The sequence below is a fragment of the Cannabis sativa genome, chromosome 7 (genome assembly GCF_029168945.1).
Source record: "Cannabis sativa cultivar Pink pepper isolate KNU-18-1 chromosome 7, ASM2916894v1, whole genome shotgun sequence".
Taxonomy (NCBI): domain Eukaryota; kingdom Viridiplantae; phylum Streptophyta; class Magnoliopsida; order Rosales; family Cannabaceae; genus Cannabis; species Cannabis sativa.
In genome coordinates, this window is record NC_083607.1 from 13,315,423 (window position 1) to 13,338,535 (window position 23,113).

Here is a 23,113-nt window from a genome sequence, read left to right on the forward strand (position 1 = left end):
GCGCAAAAATACTTAACTGGCGTATACAATAATGGACCACTTTCTAGTTACAATTTTGCCACTTTTTTCAACCACTTATTTTTCTTTTCAATAATTCCATATTTTCCAATTCAATCCCATAAATTCCAAAACTATTTATTTAATAATTATAATTAATTACTAAATAAAATTGCCATTTATGTAATTTATTAATTAGACCATGCAAAGTCTCTTAATTAATAAATTGACCCCAAAACCTCTTTTCTTCACAATTACGCCCTTGCTTTGTAAAATTTCATAAATAAGACATAGTCTAATTTTAGAATTATAATTGATTAATTAAAATCAATTAACTGAGTCTGCAAGCAGTATTATCTCAAATAGTGAGGGGACCATAGACCTATATAACTGAGCTTTCAATAAGTAGATATAGAATTCACCAAGTAAATTCTCAACTTATTAATTCCGCCTTGCTCCACTATAGATTTGGAATTGAATACACTCTGAGTTATATGGAACACTCTATATGTACCACGATATTGATACGTTATGATTATCTATTGTTACAATCCTAATAGTTAAGGATCCTCTGTAGATGATCTACACTGAATTGGGATAAATTTACCGTTCTACCCTTCAATGTATTTTATCCTTAAAACACTTAACAACCTATAAATAATACTTCAGTAAACTAATATAATTACTAAAATGAGGCCTCAATCATTTCTCCCTATTCAGCCAAGCTCGGAAGGAAATCATCGTTTCACTTCTAAAAACTTATAAAAGCTATAGATTCCATATTTATGTTTAGCGCTCTCACTCAATTGAACTACCATGTTCCCAAGATGTAAGTATCTACCATAACCAAAAGTTAGCTTCCACGAACAAGTCAAAGAACATAAATAATACAACTAAGTTGAACCTAACCATATTAGGATTAAGATCCATAGACCTAAGATAAACCATTGATATTGACTAAGAAAGATATAACGGTAAGTTTATGATATCTTATCTAAGATCAATATCGGTCCCTTCCAATGTATACTCAATAAATCCGATACTGGTAAACTTTGCCAATGCCCTGAAAAGGACATAACACTTATCCAAGGTGTAAGTATACCTTATCGCTGATTATCATGCCAATCTAAATCCAGTGAATTGACAAATCATGAGAATTAAACTTTTTGAACATATAATCATGATTATATTCCACTGTGCTGACAACACTATAATCATGAACAAATACATATATTCTGGATTTAATAGAATTTATACATTAAGCATAATCATGAAATAAATCATGTGAACCATGTAACATAAAATGTGATTGCTGATCTTTATTAATTAGTAAATCTGATTATATTGAAATGGGTTTTATTAAGGGCACAAAACCTAACAAATAATTTCAATATAATATTTTAAATTAAATGATAAGCAGAGTTTCAACAACCCCGAGCTGGACCTTGTACATCCAAGAAGCAAGCAGGTAATTCCTCCAACCTTTCTTTAACTCCCAGACGAAGCACACAAGCCCTTTTCCATGTATTTGGACGGGGTATTGGTGATGTTGCACCTCGGGTGCCAGAGATGGTGTGGGCTCACTACTCACTTCCCAATCTTCAAAGCTAGAATTTGAAAGGTTGTCACTGGATGAAGATGAACTTGCACGGAGACAAGGATGATCTTCATACAAGAGCTGGAGTAAGTCCTAATTGATATGGTGCTTGCCTCCCCAGATTTCATCAGGGTTCATCTACAAAAAGATGGGAGACAAGAAAATGAGAGTTGGACGAATGGAAATATGGAAAATAGGTTTTACATGCCGACCAAACCAAATTAAAGACAAAATGAAGGGAATTCAATCAAAAAATAGAATTCCCAAACCCAGAAGTTTAAAACGTTGAAAGACATCTGGAAATTTATAGAATCCCATGAATGGGTGAGAACGAATAATTTTAAGTCAAAATTAATACACAATTAGAGAATCAGAAGTTATAATCGAATGTTAGTCAAAGCTACCAGCCCCAATTTCATCTATTCTTTGATGAGTCAAGAGCAGTTCAAGAATAGATAAATATGTAGCATGAAATTCAGAAAATAATGTGTACATTCAGTGTATATTGAAGAGAAAAGTAACTTACTCATTGTTTGAAGCTTTATTGATATGCGTGGAGGGTAACATCAACAGATCTACCAAGAACCTTTCTTTGAAGGTTTAAAGTAAAATGAAGAAAAATTCTGCTCTGATTCTTTAGAAATGAAAATGGCTAAAAAGGTTTTCACGAAGGTTAAAACCCCTTTTATAAGCACCTAAAAGAGGAAGTTAATTAAATTAATATTCAAAATTTGATTTTCCCCCTAAAAGTGTACGTTCAGTACTCATTATGAAGTACAAATATCACGCATGCGGTATCACTCAACCATCAGTGTGTGACTCGAGGTACAACATTCCAGAAGCATTTAATTCCCCAAACATCGAAGATACTCTCAATCAAGTTATGTCGAAATAACTTCAACAACTAGGACACGCATCACTCATCCAGACAACTTCCTAGTTGAATGCAGTCCACATGCAACCAAGAAGGTCCCGCACATACTTTGGGGCAAATGTTATCTTAAATTTTCCACTGTGACGTGGTACCTGACTTGATGACACATGTCTTACATTTCTCAGCCTAGGCAGATGGTTTTACTCCTACCAGCCAATAAAGATTGATATGTAGATCGAAATTATACATACATAGTATGATGTCCAAGTAGAGTCATTGATGGACATCCGACCAGCTCGATCATGTAATCAACTCGCATGCACCGGCCAGGAAATGTGAGTTGGGAATTCCAAAAGTGATCGATACTATCTCGAAATTCCATGTCACGAAGCTATCCCTACTATTTTGGGATTAATTTGTACCTTCAGAGAATAAAGGCAATCATCCTAAATTTCCCAATTTCCTCATTGTAATTATGAAAACATGATAATTTCCTATTTTATTAGATTAAGGGAAGCATTCTTATGTAAGTAGCCCCTATAAATAATGGTCTCGTTTCACTACTCAAAGATACGAAATTAATCAAAGAGAACCTTCAAGAGAAAAACTTTGATCAAAGAGTGATTACTCAAAGATCTTTGTAAGAGCTTTCGAGAAAGAATACTTCATTATTTGTCTCACAAGTTAATACAATAAAAAAAGGAATAGGCTATTACCACTATTATGGGGCCGAACCTCAATAAATTTTGGTATTTTCTTTACTTATTACTCTTTTCTTTCCATTATTTATTTAATCTAATTGCTTTATTGAAAATTTACTGTCATTGGTTGAAAGAAAAATCAACATGGAGAAACGTAAATATATATTGCAAACATGATCTGTTATATATACTTATATAAATATATATTTATATGCTTAAACTATTTATTTTAAAGTAAAATATATAAATATATACATGCATAGATTATATTTTTTATTTTTAAAAATATTATACATAAATAGAGTAATTTGCGGCATAACCTCCTTAAGTGACCAATTTTTTGCAACTAACCCCCAATTCTAAAATTTTGGTGGTTAAATCTCCTAAACTCGTGTTCTGTTAGCAGTTGAACATTTCCATCCATTTTTAGCTATTAACGGCCATGGTGGAATGTCCACGTGTACACGTCACACAATTTTATTGGTCCACGTAAATAAATATTTAAAAAATAAAAAATTAATTATTTTAAAAATAAAAAATAAAAGAAATTAAAAAAATAAAATTAAAAAAAATCCTAATTCTTTTTCTTTTTCTTTTCTTTCTTCTTCTTCTTCTATCCTACGCCTCCTCCTCCTCCTCCTCCTCCTTCTTCTTCTTCTAGCATCACCACCTTCTCCAAGAGAAGGAACAACATGTGCCAAGTTTTTTGGTTGCCCATTCATTATCAGTAGGAGTTCCAAGAAGCCTACACAAAAGATGAAATCTGAGAATAAATAAAGTAGTGGAAAATAAATCTAATATATTTCAGATTAAGGCAAAATATCAAACAGTTAGGCAACAATAAACCACAACAAAACAATGGTTAATGTCAATTTCCCAAATCCAATTTTAGTTTGTGATACCGAAAGACCCATACTAAACAGACCTGAAGATGTGAAGCAGTTGCCAGAATTCTAAATCTCCAGGAGAAAGCGCCTGAATTCTGAAGATGGATAGTGAACTGTGCGAGCAAGAAGCCCATTCCAAGGAGGACACAGATTTGCAGCCTATTTATCAAGAGGAGGTCGAGAAGCCACTGAATCAAGGTCGAATATCTCAGACTCCATGGATTCAGGCGAACATTAAAATCCGATTCTAATGATCTTCAAGCTCGACTTTTAGAGGGGTTTTATTCTCCAAGAGCTCTTGAGCTCAACCATATTGCTTACCGTAAAAAATGGTGCCAGAATAACGTCAAAAATTGATTGAAAGATTTCGGAGCTGAGATTTTGACTGGGAGATCTCCTCCTTAGCAGCTCGTGTCAGGTGCGGCTTGCGTGGGTGGAGGTGTCATAAGTCCGCTAGTGGGTGGAGGTGTCGCCAGCAGTGGGTAGTTGTGGTTTTGTTGAAGTTGATCGTTGTGATGCTAGAAGAAGAAGAAGAAGAAGAAGAAGAAGAAGAAGGAGGAGGAGGAGGAGGAGGAGGAGGAGGAGGAGGAGGCGTAGGATAGAAGAAGAAGAAGAAAGAAAAGAAAAAGAAAAAAAAATTAGGGTTTTTTTAAATTTTCATTTTTTAAATTGTTTTTTTTTTAATTTTAAAATAATAATTTTCTTTTATTTTTTATTTTTAAAATAATTATTTTTTTAAAATATTTATTTACGTGAAACAATAAAATTGTGCCATGTGTACACTATGTACACGTGGACATTCTACCATGGCAATTAATAGCTAAAAATGGATGGAAATGTTAAACTGATAACAGAACACGAGTTAAGGAGGCTTTACCACCAAAATTTTAGAATTGGGGGTTAGTTGCAAAAACCTGGCTACTTCAAGAGGTTATGCCGCAAATTACTCACATAAATATATATATGCAATATATATAAAATATAAATGTTCATATAGGTGATACTTGAGGTGATACTTGATGATCATATGAATTGTGAGGAGGTTTATTGGAGGCAAAGGTCAAGGTCTGAATGGCTTATGCGGGGAATAGAAGCACAAAATATTTCCATAATAAGGCTTTGACAAGGAAGAAAAATAATGCTATTACTAAGCTTTTGACTAAGAATGGACACAAACTGAATGATGTAGTGGATATTGTTGTTGAGATTGAGCGCTATTTTTCTAATATCTTCTAATCATCTAGACCTATAGTGCAACATATTCATTTGGGTATCGAGGCAGTTGGGTCGTGTGTTTCTGATGACGAGAATGCTCGGCTCCTGGCCCCTTCCACAAAGGATAATATTTTGAGTGCAGTTAAAGCGATTAGTTCTACAAAAGCTCCAAGGCCCTATGGTTTTCATGCTTTATTTTTTCAACTGTTTTGGGATATTGTTGGCGATAGTGTTTCCTGTGTGTGTCTAAATATCTTGAATGATGGTGTATTTGTGCGGCAATTCAATTAGACAAATGTGGTGTTGATACCCAAAGTACAAAAACCCCAGTTTGTTAAAGAGTATCGACACATTAGTTTGTGTAATGTCGTGTATAAGATTGTGGCTAAGGCACTAGCGTTAAGGTTGAAGAATAGGCTTAGCGCTTTAATCTCATCATTTCAATGTGCCTTTGTTGTAAAACGCTCAATTCATGATAATGTGATGGTGGGGTTTGAGTTGCTCCATTCACTTTTTAAGAGAAATAATGGGACGAAGGGGTTCATGGGCCTTAAACTTAATATGAGTAAAGCCTATGACAGAGTCAAGTAGGATTTTCTTTAGGGCATTGTGCGTCGGTTTGGGTTTGCAGATGGTTGGATTCAGAGTATCATGGATTGCGTGACCACCCTTGAGTATGCTTTCTTGGTTAACGATAAACCTAGGGGTTGTGTCATCCCTTCGAAGGATACAGCAAGGGTGCCCACTTTCTACTTATTTGTTTCTTTCTTTATGTGGAAGCTCTGTCCTCAATGATCTCTCGGGCTGAGACAAGAGCAGAGTTGATGGGGTTTAGGTGCTCTCGGTTTGGACCACAAATGTCACATTTATTTTTTTGCTCATGACAGTCTAATTTTTGGGAGGGCTAATGTGGGGGCAGTTGATACAATATGTAATATTCTTCACACTTATGAACAGTCTTGGGGCCAAAAAATCAACTTTGATAAGTTAGCTATTTCATTTAGTCCAAATGTGCATCAACGCGATCGTGATGGGGTGCTCTGTAGGTTGGGCCTGACCTTATTGGCTACCCATGATAAGTATCTTGGTCTCCTTACAGTTATTGGTAGGAATAAAAACACACTTATAAAGGGATATGTGCTAAGGTTTAGAAGCGTGTTCGGGGTCGGAAGCAGACTTTCTTTTTAACAGGTGGTAGAGAGGTTCTTATTAATTCTATTCTCCAAGAAATTTTGACTTATCTTATGAGTGTGTTCAAGCTTCCCATGTCTACTTGCAATGAGCTGAAGTCGATTGTGTGACAGTTTTGATGGGGTACGAAGTGTTGGATTTTGTGCCCTAAATAAAACCCATTTTAATATAATCAGATTTATTATTTAATAAAGCTCAGAAATCGCTTTTATGTTGCATGGTTCACATGATTTATTTCATGATTATGTTTAATGTATAAATTCTATTAAGTCTAGAACATATATAAATATGTATATATTTGTTCATGATTATAGTGTCGTCAGCACAGTGGAATATAATCATGATTATATGTTCAAAAGTTTAATTTCCATGATTTCTCAGTTCACTGGATTTAGACTAGCATGATAATCAACAATAAGGTATGCTGACACCTTGGATAAGTGTTATGTCCTCTCCAGGGCATTAGCAAAGTTTACCAGTATCAAATGTATGGAGTATACATTGGAAGGGACCGATATTGATATTGGATAAGATATCATAAACTTACCATTATATCTTTCTAAGTCAATCAATGGTTGATCTTAGGTCTATGGATCTTAATCCTGATATGGTTAGGTTCAGCTTAGTTGTATTATTTATGTTCTTTGAGTTGTTCGTGGAAGCTAACTTTTGGTTCTGGTGGACACTTACATCTTGAGAACATGGTAGTTCAATTGAGTGGGAGCGCTGATCATAGAAATGAAATCTATAGCCTCTATAGGTATTTAGAAGTGAAACGATGATTTCCTTCGCGCTTGGCTGAATAGAGATAACTGATTGAGATTTCATTTCAGTAATTGTATTAGTTTACTGAAATATTATTTATAGGTAGCTAAGTATTTTAAGGATAAAATACATAAAAGGGTAGATCGGTAAATTTGTCCCTATTTATTGTAGATCATCTATAGAGGATCCTTGACTATTGGGATTGTAACAATGGATAATCATAACGTATCTATATCGTGGTACATATAGAGCATTTTATATAACTGAAAGTGTATTCAATTCCAAATCTATAGTGGCACAAGGCAGAATTAATAAGTTGAGAATTTACTTGGTGAATTCTAGATCTACTTCTTGAAAGCTCGGTTATATAGGCCCATGCATGGTCCCCTCACTAGTTGAGATAATACTACTTGCAAACTCAATTAATTGATTTTAATTAATTAATTATAATTATAAAATTAGACTATGTCTTATTTATGAATTTTCACTAAGCAATGGCTTAATTGTGAAGAAAAGAGGTTTTGGGGTCAATTTGTTAATTAAGAGACTTTGCATGGTCTAATTAATAAATTATATAAATGACAATTTTATTTAGTAATTAATTATAATTATTAAATAAATAGTTTTGACATTTATAGGATTGAATTGGAAAATATGGTATTATTGAAAGGAAGAATAAGTGGTTGAAATAAAGTGGCAAAAATCTAACAAGAAATCGGTCCACTTAAGTGTACGGCCATGAAGTTTATTTTTACTAATATTTTATTCTTTTTTAATCCATATAATTCAACCATAAGCCCTAGTTGAAACACTATAAAAGGAACATGATGCTCTCATCTCATCAACTTGACACTTTGTCAAATTAATGTCATCTTGACTATGACTTTCAACCTAGATGAGAGAGTTCCTTCCTTAGTGATTTCAACCTCCCTCATTGTTCTTCCAGATTTGAACCTTGAGTGAATGAGTGACGTGACCACACATAGCAAGTCAAGTACTCAATCATAGAAAGTAAGACAGTGGTAACCAAACTCGAAGGAGAGAAAGAGATTTAGGTTCAGATCTTGATAATGCTCTGCGAAAGAAAAGAATCAATGGCTAGAGATCTTGAACGGAAGGAGTGATTATATTCTGCTGCAATCAATGTAAGGTTTTCTAATCCCTTATGTGTTCATTTCATTATTTTAGAGAATTCATATTTAGGATGTTAATTCAACATACTTGTTGGTAAATCTAGATCCTGATAAAATATTTCAATACGAAGGGGGATAATATGAAGGTGCCTTGGTTAAAGTTGAAAGAGGTGTGTAAACTAAAGGTGTTGGGCGGCCTTGGCTTTCGGGATTTTCATTTATTTAATCAAGTCATGGTGGCTAAATAGGTGTAAAGACTATTGCAAAACATGAATTCATTGCCAGCGAGAGTTTTGAAGCATAAATATTTCCTAAGGACATCCCTTCTTAATGCTAAAGATAAAGATAGGTCTTCTCATTTATGGTCAAGCTTTGTTTGGGGGCTTGAACGGTTGAATAAGGATGTTAGGCTTTCAATTAGGGATGGTAAATAGGTTCGGGAATTCTTGGATCTGTGGGTCCCTAGGGCTTATTCTTTCAAGACCATTATGCAACGACATGATGATTGCAGTCGGGTTATTGAATTTATTACTCCTGATGGATCTTGGGATGTCTTCGAGTTAGAGAGGTTCTTTATTTCCACGTATGTGGAGGGCATTTTAAGTATAACCTTGGCAAGGGGGCCTGATAATGATTCATGGTGTTGGCATTATGATAAGGAAGGTGTGTATAATGTTAAAAGTGGCTATTCTTTAGTGTGGTCATTACAATGTGAGGAGGGGGTGGCTGATGTGGTCCCCTTGGTTCGATGGTGGAATGGGGTTTGGAACTTGAACATACCACCGAAGGTGAAGATATTCGCTTAATGACTGTTCCATTCAGCTCTTCCCGTGGCTACCCAACTGTAGACCCGTAAGATTCTTGTGTCGCTAGTTTGTTCGTGGTGTGGTGAAGATTCGAAGACACCAGAACACGCGTTGTTTTTCTATTTTGGTTTAGTGCAAATGTGGGTGCGGGTGCGTCTTTGGTCAAGTTTACAAAAGTGTCTCGGTGGTCTGATGTCGTAGGTGTTACGAAGGTTATCAGAGACGTTGTCACGAGAAGATTTTGGGCGTGCTTTGATGATGTTTTGGTGGGTTTGTTTTGACAAGAATTCAGTGCCTTTTGGCGGTTCTCTCTCACGTGTTGTAGTGTTGTCAGAGCTTGCACTTTCTGCATTGTCGGAGTTTCAAGATCATAGAGTTAAAGGTTTCTTTCAAGTGACAGCTGTGCCAATCTTGAAGAGCTCTACTAGGTGGTTGACACCAGTTTCGGGTTTTGCTCTGGCTACAGATGCTGCAGTGGTCACAGGTAGAGGCTTTGTCGGGCTGGGTGGTGTTGTTCAAGATGGTTCGAGGACTGTGTGGGTTGCTTGGGTAGATGGAGCTGATGGTTATTTTCCGGTTCCTGTGGCTGAGCTCGTTGCTGTCTGACTTGACTTGGAATTGGCCATTAGGTTTGGGTTTCAACTGTCATGGGTTGATTTTTATTCAACAGTGGTTGTCAACTGGATTAATAAACAAAGTGGTAATGTTGTCTATCAGTCAATTATTTTTTAAATTTGTAATTTGTTAGCTACTAGTGGTGGTGGTTCTTGTAATGCTATTTTGTAGTTTGCGAATGGCGTTGCCCATGTGCTAGCTACTTCTGTTACGAGTGGCCTCGTTGAGAATATTTAAACAGACACCTATTCTCAGTTTTTGTATTCTTCTGTAACAATTGATTTGGTTCTTTGAATAAAAGTTGTAAATTTTCCAAAAAAACAATAAATGTTCATATAGGTGGAAGAGATTATGCGTCCATTTTTTAATTAAATATGCAATATTAATTTTACAAGATCGAAATAATTTTTAATAAAAATTATCCATTACAATAATTATTTTCTAATATTTCTTAAGGTGTAAGTAAAAAATTAGTAGAATTTCATTAGAATAGTATAATTTTAGTAAGATGACCAAATAAAAAATAATAATATTTATTGTAGTATAAAATTTAACTCGTGCTATATTTTGTATTAAATTTAATCTAATCTTTAATATATACTAAATATAATTTAAAATTATACAATTCAATTTCATGAACCTCCACTAAAAACTGCATATATCTATTCTATATAAAGTGTGCCTATATAACTAAAATTCTTGGTTTTTGAAAAATTTATGGGTGACTTTTAATTTTTATTTAATAAAATAATAAAATATTATTTATATATAATAAAATACTAATAAAATAAATCCCATTAATATTTGAACTGATATTTGGGTCACTTTTAATTTTTATTTAATAAAATAATAAAATATTATTTATATATAATAAAATAATAATAAAACAAATTCCATTAATATTTGAACTGATATTTGATGCTAAATATTAGAGAATCACAACACATTTAAAAAAAAAAACAACCCGAGATTTGATACTCTGAGACTCTCAATTAAAAAAAAAAAAAAAAAGGAATCTGCTCATCAAATTTGTATTTATTTTTAAACATGGTGAAAAAATGAATTATCTTTCATATTATTCAACAGAGTAAAACAAGTTTTATATTGGTTTACTATTCAACAACCTTGTCAAGAATTCTTGTAAGTTGTAACCACAAAATTGCCAGGTCAAACCAACACTTTCATTGCAATATTCACAGACTAACTACAAAATTATTTCATAGCATTTACAGAACCGCACACCCCCAATCATCTTTAATATGGACGTATCAGAAGCCAGATCATTAACCTAAATTGGTTAGTTCTATTATGTTTTGGAACAAATCGTCTATAATATAAAAAACCCATCATACTTGTATCTTCAAACATTCTTCAAGAACCAAGATTTTAAAACACAATTGTTACCTCCTTAAGGTCAACCCACTCCCAAGTCTCATTTGTTGTATTTATATCATAGACCAAAGCATGTCGGCCCTGTAAATAATAAGAAAATCAAACGTGGTTTAAATCTCAAGGCAATAGAGCCTTTTCCGTTAAATCTCAAAGATACATAAATATACAAGATAAAAAAGCCAATCTAAGAAGTGGGTGCCACGTTAAAGCTAAGAAAACATTAAGCAACTGTTAGACTTGTTTTACAATTTATGGTGTTTTAAAAGAACATATCGAAACGGAAACACATAAAAAAACCTCCACATCATTTAATTTTTTTTAAGGTAGTGTTCAACTAGGAGATCTAACGAGTTTCGCCCCTTCGCTATTGGCTTCTAAGAGTTCAAATTCCAGTATTGTATAAATCTTCAATTTGTTCTATTTCTTATATTAAATGAAATTTTGCTATTTTTTTTTTTAATTTACAACTTTATTGTTTATATATTATTAGGGACATTCATGGAAATTAGGGTTTCTTTGAAATATACAATTAATGAGCATTACTTTTTGATCATAGTGTGTTTTGCATGGCTGAAAACCTCAATAATCTCTATCATTTGATATCAAATAAAATAAAATTATCATGATGTATACATTATAGTTATTTAATGAGTAATTAGTGTGTTGAAATTGTCAAGCTGATATTTAGAATTACTTATAATTGAATTGTTTCTTTGTCAAAATAAATATTAAGTATATTTATATGTTTATAAGTTTATCTATTTTCTCTTAGATCAATTATGCTCATATAGCAATAGAATCATACTCATATAGACATGTTATTTTCATTTTGTAATTTAGATCTTCTTAGTCATTATTTAGTTCACTTAAACATTTTCCGATTATGCTAAGTTTCTTTTAGGTACTTCATTACAAAGATCTGTATTACATGTATTGTTTATTTTTGACTATGAGGAGGTGGATTTCTTTATTGGGAAACATATAGCGTGACAAATTATTGTTCATATATTTAATAATTTTTTTTGATTAATGAGATTCATATATATAAATGTGTATATTTAATTCTTTATTCAAATAATTATTTTTGATTTTTACGTGATTATTTATTGTTCTTTATTCAAATAATCTCACCTAATAACTAATAATGTTTTTTCTTTAATTTTTTATTGTATAACTTTTAAATAACATAAAAAAAAAACTAGCATAAAATTTAATATACGTGTCTCGCACGTAATTTTTGCTAGTATATATATATATATCATATGTATAACAATGTATTGGATATATTTTTACAAATTTAAAAGACGAATACTTTTAAATTTCTATAATAGTTACCTAGAAAAATCAATTATTCTGATTAATTTCCGCTTTAACAAATTTTTTTTGATTAATGTTAATCATTAAACCAAGCAAAATAATATTAAATATGTATATTAATTGGCATTTAATTAATGTTATAAATATGGTAGCAGTAGTTGACAGTATGAAGTTTGGAAGCGGTGTAGCCGTGTTGGGGCCATCATGATGATAAATTGACAAGATATTATATTATCTATTTTATTACTCATTTAATTCTTTTGAACTAAACTAACTTAGATTTGGTTATTATCTCAAAAAAAAAAAAAAAATAATAATAATAATAAAAAAATAACATAGTTTTCTTTTTAAAAAAAAAGCATAAATTACTTCTAAGTTTCTAACTCATCAAACAACATTGTACGTACCAAAAGTGACAAATGTCATCTTGCCGTTGATTGAATTTGAACCCATAAATCTTTGGTTCTACTCTCGCTAGATGGCTAGATAGATCTACCTCCTTCAAATGCCATTATTTTCATTTTCATTTTCTTTACATAAAAACCTGAACCTGGAACTAAACATTTTCATTTCAGAAGTTTTATTCTTTTATTACAAAGATACCAAATGAGAGATTTCTTTTTCAGTTTAACGTTTTTCATTGTTTGGTTCATAACCCAGCTTTGCATCTCTACCTCGACGAAGAACAGTGCTACTCCTCCCCCTCTTCTTCTCGCTTTGCCTCTCAAAACTCAACAAATACCATCTGGGTCTTTCCCCAGATCACCCAATAAGCTTCATTTTCGCCACAATGTCAGCTTGACTGTATCTCTTACCGTGGGCTCGCCTCCACAGAATGTTACCATGGTCATTGATACAGGCAGTGAGCTCTCTTGGCTCAACTGTAATAAAACAGAGAAGTTCCCATTAACTTTCGACCCGACCCGCTCTTCATCTTACTCTCCGGTTCAATGTTCTTCGCCAACTTGTACGAACCGGACCCAAGACTTCACCATCCCAGCTTCGTGTGACTCCAGAAACCTCTGCCACGCCACACTTTCCTACGCCGATTTCTCCTCATCCGAAGGAAACCTCGCCGCCGATACTTTCCATATCGGATCATCCGAAATACCGGGTTTGGTTTTCGGGTGTATGGGCTCAAGCTTCAGCTCCAACTCCGAAGAGGACTCGAAGAACACCGGACTAATGGGTATGAACCTAGGTTCTCTTTCCTTCGTTTCCCAAATGGCTTTCCCCAAATTCTCGTACTGCATTTCGGGTTCGGATTTCTCAGGTCTACTACTTCTCGGCGACTCGTCCAATTTCTCGTGGATATCGCCTTTAAATTACACACCTCTAGTCAAAATCTCGACGCCGCTACCGTACTTCGACCGGGTCGCTTACACCGTCCAGTTGATCGGGATAAAAGTATCGGGTAAACTGTTGCAGATACCAAAATCCGTTTTCGAACCCGATCATACAGGGGCGGGTCAAACCATGGTTGATTCGGGCACACAGTTCACGTTCCTACTCGGCCCTGCTTACACTGCTCTAAGAGAAGCGTTTTTGAAGGAAACCACAGGCGTTTTGAGAGTCTTGGAAGATTCGAATTTTGTGTTTCAAGGAGCTATGGATTTGTGTTTCCGGGTCCCACTCGGTAACCCGAAACTGCCCCGATTGCCCACCGTGAGCTTGGTTTTTGAAGGAGCTGAGATGGTTGTGTCGGGTAAGAGCATTCTTTATCGGGTTCCGGGTGAAGTGAGGGAAAATGATTCGGTGCATTGCTTCACATTTGGGAACTCTGACCTGTTAGGTATGGAAGCGTATCTGATTGGTCATCACCATCAGCAAAATATGTGGATGGAATTTGATCTTCATAAATCAAGAATCGGACTGGCCCAGACACAGTGTGATATGGCCTTTCAGAGATTGAGTTTGGGCGCGTAGGAAACACGCTCCCAGTTTTGTACTATTTTTTGACCGGGTTTGTTAGGTACGTGTTGTGATGGCGCGTGTGAGAAAGGATTATCGTGTGGAGCAGTGTACCGTCCTTTACTGTGGCCCTGCGAGGAAGTTCGAGTTCACTGTTTATTTACTTGAGCAACGGTGGAAGTCTGGACGATGAATATAATCGGGATTTGGGAGGATATATATAAATTTTATTATTATTATTAGGTAAATTAATTATCATTAATATATGTTATCTCTCTGTTAATCGATATATACATTCTTATGTTTTTATTGTGTGCACATCAGTTATTACAAAGTTACAATCTCATATTACACCTGTTAATTTTTACCTCCGAAATTATATGTTGAATTTTTTTTTTAAAATTTTTTTCATAGCGATATTCGTTATAATTATATTATCATCCCTGTAAAATTTTGAAAAATTTCGAATAGTTTGCCGTACCGAAAACAAAATTTTTGATATTTCAATTTACTACGTGCGTTCAAAAAACTTCAAACGTATTATGTTGTAAGCATAACGAACACTTTCGTGAAAAAAAAAATGAAAAAAAATATTCCGACATATGTTTCCGGGTGACAATCTCCCTCGCCCACTCTTGGACTTGATCAAAGAACATGTGCCACTATTGCACTTGAATACCTCCTCTAACATGAACTCGTTCGAGTCCATCACAATGTCCCTCCAGTCAGCTAAGTAGTCCTTGCAACCCTTACTCTGAATCTAACACATCCTCTGATGGTAGTTCAATCGCTAACTATCCAATGCATAATCCTTTTAACAAGGACTAAGTATGGTGCACCCCTCGGCAGGCCCGGCCCTGGGCATAGGCGGGCTAGGCCTGTGCCTAAGGCCCACCTATCTCAGGGGCCCAAAAAAAATATTTACCTTTTAAAATTATACCATATTTTTACTGATTTTGAAAAATACCATATTTTTTTCTAAATAAGGGCCCAAAATAATTTTTTTTTCTATGGCCCACTAAAAGTCAGGGCCGGCCCTGCCCCTCGGGTTGAGGTTCGCAAACCAACTATACTTAACAACACCTACAGAACATGCTTCCATTGAAGTCACGTCCCTCTGGATAAGTCCCTCTAGAAACTTCACACGCCAACTCCATGGCACACCATCCTCTTAATGGTAATTGACCAAGACACTCTTATCACAGGATACAATTTGATGCGTCCCTCTTGGACAAGGCTTGCTGGCCAACTGCAAGGAATACAACACCAAGTGCACTCTTGCAAGCAATCTCTTCTCGAAGTACTTAGTATTGGCCCTCTGGTTTACTACACACCCAGGACTTCATGGAAAAGGCCCCTCTAACCCAATGCATAAGTGCTCCTCTGAGCTTCTTTCATATGGTCAATAATATAGCAAATACCGAAAACCAAGAATTTTCCCTCTAGAATCTGCTTGTGTCGGCTCTCTAACACTGTGTCACAAGTCCATCTCCCAAAATCAACCCTGCATCCTCTGATGACTTGCTAAATTTTGACAAACCTGATAACACGAAGTCTTACTCTTAAGAATTGATGTCATCCCAATCCGCTATCTCCCATCGGCATATGCTCTCTGAACCATTCGACTTACAGTGTCCCATAAAACATCAGTGTTCTCATAAACACAAAGCACACCCATAACATGCTGCAAACTAGCTCAGTCTTCATCTTAGTCTACGCCCTTGCATATTATCTATCTGTAGCTTGCAGCAATCATGCAAGTTTTCACACTGAACAACCCATCTGTTGTAATGTTCCCTCTAGATTCACACACGAAAACTGAACAAGTACCCTGATTCTTTAAACATATGAACTAGTGGGTTCCCCCACTTCAACTCGGGAAGAAATTCTCTCTTATAGGAATACCTCTCAAGGAATAGCTCGAAAGCTAATCGCATACTCGCATACGGTCCCTCCATTCCAAATGTCACTTTGATGAAGATGTGAACTAATGCCTTAGTCATTCTGATTCTTTGCCCCTTGACATGTCTATGTTGCCTTACTACCGTAGTTCTGCTGACTTTCATCTTAGGCCAACATTATCCTGGTGTTATCTTAGTACCCGAGTCTTGCTGAATTTCACCCTAGACAACTGGCACAGCCTGCGTCTAGAGTTTTCTTAACTTTAAATACTGAACAACAATCCATCTCCATGATACTCATCTTAATGCTTGTAATGAATACCTAGTTGTTGGGTTTTGTGCCCTAAATAAAACTCATTTCAATATAATCAGATTTACTAATTAATAAAGATCAGAAATCATTTTATGTTGCATGGTTCACATGATTAATTTCATGATTATCTTTGATGTATAAATTCTATTAAGTCCAGAACATATGTATTTGTTTATGATTATAGTGTTGTCAGCACAGTGGAATATAATCATGATTATATATTTAAAAAGTTTAATTCCCTGATTTGTCATTTCATTGGATTCAGACTGGCATGATAATCAGCGATAGGTATATCTATTCAATTCAATATCACCTAGTTGATCCTGAATCAAATGATCTTAATCCTGACATGATTAGGTTCAATCTCAAGAGTGCTATTCGTGTTCTTTAATTTGTTAGCTAAGTCTATTTTTTGGTCAGGGTGATACGTACATTTTGGGAACATGATAGTACAATTGAGTGGAAGCGTTAAACATAGATATGGAATCTATAGCTTCTATATGTATTTAGAAGTGAAATGATGATTTCCTTCGAGCTTGGTTGAATAGAGATAAATGATTGAGATCTCATTTTAGTGATTATATTAGTTCACTAAAATATCATTTATAGGTGGGCAAGTGTTTTAAGGATAAAATACATTGAAAGGGTGTAACGGTAATTTTATCCCTATGCAATGTAGATCATCTATAGAGGATCATTGATTATTGGAATTATAACAATAGATAATTAATAGCGTATCTATATTGTGGAACATATAGAGCATTCTATGTAACTGAGAGTGCAATTCTAAGTTCTATGGTGGATGCAATGAGGAATTAATAAGTTAGTGAATTTACTTGATAAATTCTAGATCTGCTTATTGGGAGCTCGGTTATATAGGTCCATGGTCCCCATACTAGTTGAGACAAACTGCTTGTAAGACTCAGTTAATTGATTTAAATTAATCAATTATAATTCTAAAATTAGACTATGTCTAGTTTATGAATTTTTCACTAAGATGTGGCTTGCTTGTGAAGAAATAGTGTTTTGGGGTTTGTTTGTTAATTAAGAGACTTTATGGAGTCTAATTAATAAATATTATAAAGGACAATTTTATTTGATAGTTATTTTAATTATTAAATAAATAGTTTTGGCATTTATAGGGTTGAAATTGTAAAAAGTGGTATTTTTATGAAAAATAGGTAAAATAGTTAGGAAAAATGACAAAACCCAAATTTGAGTGGGGCTCATTAAGTGGTCAGCCATCAAGTGGGTTTTTACCCTATTTTTATCATTTTTTTATTCCTAATAATTCAACCTTAACCCTAAGAGAAGATAGTGTTGGAAATTATTTTACCAGGATCTAGATTTACTAACAAGTATGTTGAATTAACAACCTAATATGAATTCTAAAACAATGAAAAATAAACACATATAAAGTTAGAAAACCTTACAGTGGGTGCAGCGGAATAATATGACTCCTTCCGTTCAGATCTCTAGCCCTTGATTCCTTTCTGTAGCAGAGCATCACCAAGATCTGAACCTGGATCTTCTTTTCTCCTTCTTTGATGCAGAAATTCCATAGTCTTCCATACTATGATTGAGATACCACTTGATGTGTGTGGGCACTACTCATCTCACAAGGATTTCGAAATTTCTCTCTATTTTTCTCTCTCAATTTCGTGGCTTATCATCCATACAAGAGAAGAGAGCAAGGTTGCTTTATATAGGGAAAAGGGAGAGCACAACTTTCCAAATAAAAGAGTTTCCTTAATTACTGTGTAATCAATTAACTGTCTTATTTAGTGTGATCCACCACTTTCCTATTATAGCTAGGCTTTGATTAGCAATTACATGGCAATTAAAAAAAAAAAATAATTGGGAAACACAAAGGGAGTGCTCGGCCATAGAGGGAAATGGGCCTCACTTGGATTTTGCAGTTTCCTCAATTTTATTTCAATTTCTCCAAAAATGCCATTTTTCCAATTCTAATTATTTAAATGCCAAAACTAATTATTTAATAACTAAAATAGATTATTAAATAATATTGTCATTTAAAATAATTATTAATTAGACATACAAAGTCTCTTAATTAATAATTAAACCTAGAAACCCTTTTCTTTACGATTTCATCCTTAAACTGTGAGAATTCATAAAGTAGACATAGTCTAACTTTTAGAATTATAATTGATTAATTAAAATCAATTAACTGAGTCTTACAAGCAGTATGGCCTCAACTGGTATGGGGACCATGGGTCTATATAAACGAGCTTCCAATAAGTCGAACCGAATTTACCAAGTAAATTCCCTAACTTATTAATTCCTCATTGAATCCACACTTAGAACTTGGAATTGCACTCTCAGTCATATAGAAACGCTCTATATGTTCCACGATATAGACACGTCATTAGTTATCCATTGTTATAACCCTAATGTGATCAATGATCCTCTATATAGATGATTTACACTGTACAGGATTAAATTACCGTAACACCCTACAATGTATTTTATCCTTAAAACACTTAACCATGTATAAATGATATTTCACCTAAGTGAAATGAGATCTCCACCATTTATCTTCGTTTGGTTAAGCTCGAAGGAAATCATCCTTTACTTCTATTTGCCAAATAGAAGCTATAGATTCCATATTTATGTTAGCGCTCCCAGTCAATTGCACTACCGTGTTCTCAAAATGTACGTATCACCCTGATACAAAACTAGGCTTAACTAACAAATCAAAGAACACGAGTAACACTCTTGAAATTGAGCCTAACCATATCAGGATTTCGATCATGTGATCTAGGATCAACAGTTGATATTGAATTGAATAGATATTACGGTAAATTTCAACATATCTAATCAAAGTTCAATATCGGTCCCTTCCGATGTATACTCCATACATCCGATACTGGTAAACTTTGCCAATGTCCTGGAAAGGACATAACACTTTTCCAAGGTGTAAGAATACCTATCGCTGATTATACCATGTCAGTCTAAATCCAGTGTTCTGACAAATCAGGGAATAAACTTTTGAACATATAATAAAGAATATATTCCACTGTGCTAACAACACTATAATCTTTAACCAACTATAATCATGAAATAAATCATGTGAACCATGCAACATAAAATGTTATTTCTGATCTTTATTAATAAGTAAATCTGATTATATGAAATAAGTTTTATTTAGGGCATAAAACCCAACAAACTCCCACTTGCACTAATATAAAACAAAAAGTGCATTTCAAATAATCATTAACACCTTGATATACCAATCAAGTGTAATAGTAGTATATTCCTCGTAATGGGATCTGACAGGTTGAATTAAGCACAACCTCTTCTCCACCATTACTCTTCCTTAATCACAAAATCCTTGATAATGTGAAATTCCTCTCTATATGTCTACTCTTTTGGGATACTGGATTCTATACTTTTGGGCAACTACTCTTTTGTTATACAGGAAGTAACCCTAGTAGTTAAGGCAAGTTGGAACACTACCACAAATGTATAGAACTTTCCTTAGACTGAAAAAGTATCTTTCCTGCAACTTTTAACATTCAGTCTCTTTCTGGTAGACCAAGAGATTTCAGATAGGTTTTTACACTTCTCCAAAATCACTACTCCACCCCCAAAGTAATCACCATCTCATCAGCAGACTTTCTAGCACAAAGGCAAGTCTTGAAATCTGATGTGGTGTAGTCTAAGAGTTTCAAAACCACCCTTATTGACTAACATATAGTTCCTCTTCTTAATCTTAAGATTTACTTGATTGTCTTCCAATGTTCCTCTCCTGGATTAATCTGATATCTACTCATTACTCCCACTCAACAGCAGGTGTCTGGTCTAAGGCATACAAAAGCATATCTTAGACCTCTCACTGTTGATTTAAGAATTCTTTCATGGCTTTATCTTTTCTGGAATAGTTGAAACTTTTCCTTAGATAAATAAAATCTATACCTAAGAAGTTGTGAAGCTTCTATAGATTTCCATTGGAAAGAAAATGCATCAGCATCTCATGCTTGCATTAGAGTAAGTAATTTCCAGGTATACCACAAGCCATAGGTTTAGATAAACTCAAACCTATAATACTAGGAATAGGAATTTTTGTTAAGTCCATTGAATAGACTTATGAACGAAAATTTCCTTTCATGTCCTTGTAATAGAAAACTTTAGGTTACTCCATGTGAATGGATCAAACCATAGTTCTATTGGCTTTCTTCTTAGTTTCTTATCTTGATAATCCATTACTTGTTTAAACTCACAATGAATTTTAATCACTAGTGTCTTCCAAGTTATAAGAAGGTGAGTTCCTAGAAACTCTCCCACTACAACAAGGTACCGTGAACTATGTCAAAGAAAACTAAATGGTATAGACCTCTTCAGTTGTGTTAAGACAACAGAGGTAGTGGGATCATCTTGTAAAATAAGATGATAGAACACTTTTGGAATCAAAAAAAATATCTCCTTTATTTGCTACTTTATTTTCAGACATAGTCATTTTCTTAGAAAAGCAGTACTTGTTTAAACAAACACTTTCTTATCTAATGACTACGGGATGGTCCACCCCTAATCACTTAGAATAGCTAACAAACATGAAAACCAGGGTTAGCAGTTCTAGCTTTTCTTAAGATATCGATTAGGTAATCCATGAATCTAGTAATGATTTACATTAAGTATACAACCATTACATCATTCTGAAATTTTATTACCATAGAAGGATTTAGGCAATGACTAGAAACTAATCATCAATATGCAACTCAAATTTCTGGGGAGGTAAGTTTGGATATAATTCAAAATCAAATTAATGATCTTTGAACTGCATATCTACTAACTTTTTCTCCACCCCTATCAGTTCGCAAGATCTTTAACCACTTACCTTCATCATTGCTAGAAATTCATGAAATTTTTCAAACATTTCAAATTTCTTTTGCATAAGGTAAAATCTAGAGTGATCGTTTAAAGAATACAACGAAAACTCATATCCACCCCTGAATGTACATCCATCTGCGAATGAGATGAAATTACTTTCAGTGGATATAGGCATATTAACTCTTTGCAGAGAATGATCTTGTCAAAACCACTATGAACAAGATACAAATGCCATAGATTTATAAAAAATGTGGTTGTATCTTTTGATGACTTAAGTTACATCAAAAAGTTCTTAGAATAGTGCAAGTGGATTCTGGTCACAGAATACTAAGCTCATACAGTTTAAATCCATTGATAGAAAATGGTTATGAAACACTTGTGAAAGTGTAACTGTATAATTAGTAATTCTTTCTTGGACCACCACTACTAATCTAACTCTATGATTTGCCTATACAAGTAGGAGATATCTAAGATTGAGGATTTATATCATTTAGGGATAGAATTCCGGGAATATAATCATATGCGTCATCTAATTTCTTAAGAGAAAATAAGACTTTATATGATTTATAGACCATTCATCCAATGATATGTCATTAAGCTAATTCAAAATGAATAAGCTAAGAGGAATTAGGATAATTTCGTTTTAAATAAGAATCCAACGATGCTCCGATTAGCGAGAGTCAAAGTAATCTTATTTATACAATCTTCTTGTTTCATATTGTAAAACACTAGTCTAAGGTGTCATCAATTGATGAACAGCTAGATGTTGCATATACAATATTTATCTTTCGAGATCTAACACTATTATGTTAGTCTAATGGTGAAATCCATTAGGGATTTATCTCATTAGAAAAACAAATCAAGTTAGACCAACAATGAAGATTCGAAATTAAACTACAATTTAATAACAGAAAATAACATGGTTCAATACAAATTCATAGACAATTCAGAAATTATGAAGCACATAGCAAGTAGGAATGACAAGTGAAAATACTAAAACATACAATCCTAAATAATTTCCAAGGTTTTCAACAAACTGATATCAGTGTCCCGTTTAGGCGAGAGTCAAAGCTATCATCCATTGAATAGAGTTGTCAGCTCATCTAAAATGTCAAACATTCTAGCAACCTTTTATTCGATCAAGATGTGAATCCGCGTTGTCCCGTTTAGGCGAGAGTCAAAGCTATTCTATCTTATGAGCTTCCACCATTGTTTCATATTCTTGCAAGTCTTATACAGCCGCCACCATTAGGGTGGTCATAAACTATATAAAAAACTTACAAGATTACTTATCTTTCGAGATTAAACGGTGCTAACTTGCTAATGAACGTTCCTCCATTAGGGAGGATTACTCACTAAAACAATAGCTATGTAAAACCAACAATGGAGATCGAATATCCTTATAATAATAAAGCTCATTATTTAATGAAGGGCGTATTTTCTTCTAATATTTATTTTAATCCATTTATTTTAAATATATATTTATTTAATTAAAATTTCCACTTTAGAATAAAAAATTATAAATATAAATTTTAATTTAATATTTATAAATTATACTTAGATGGATATGAATAACGTGAATTATTTCCATCTTAGTAATAATTTCCATAAATATTTAGAAAATTATTCAATTTAAGTTGTTTCAAAATT

At 33.9% G+C, this 23,113-nt stretch overlaps 1 protein-coding gene across 1 annotated transcript; it reads left to right on the forward strand.

Annotated features, from left to right (window-relative positions):
- The first annotated feature begins 12,871 nt into the window (after positions 1-12,871).
- Positions 12,872-14,747, forward strand: LOC115697716 (aspartic proteinase PCS1). Its single transcript, XM_030624813.2, has one exon. It carries the CDS (start codon positions 13,097-13,099, stop codon positions 14,414-14,416), a length of 1,320 nt encoding a protein of 439 aa, XP_030480673.1. The 5' UTR covers positions 12,872-13,096; the 3' UTR covers positions 14,417-14,747.
- Positions 14,748-23,113: the final 8,366 nt, after the last annotated feature.

Excerpts from the sequence above, each read along its gene's own strand:
- LOC115697716 (XM_030624813.2), top strand. The coding sequence starts at position 13,097 with ATGAGAGATTTCTTTTTCAGTTTAACGTTTTTCATTGTTTGGTTCATA.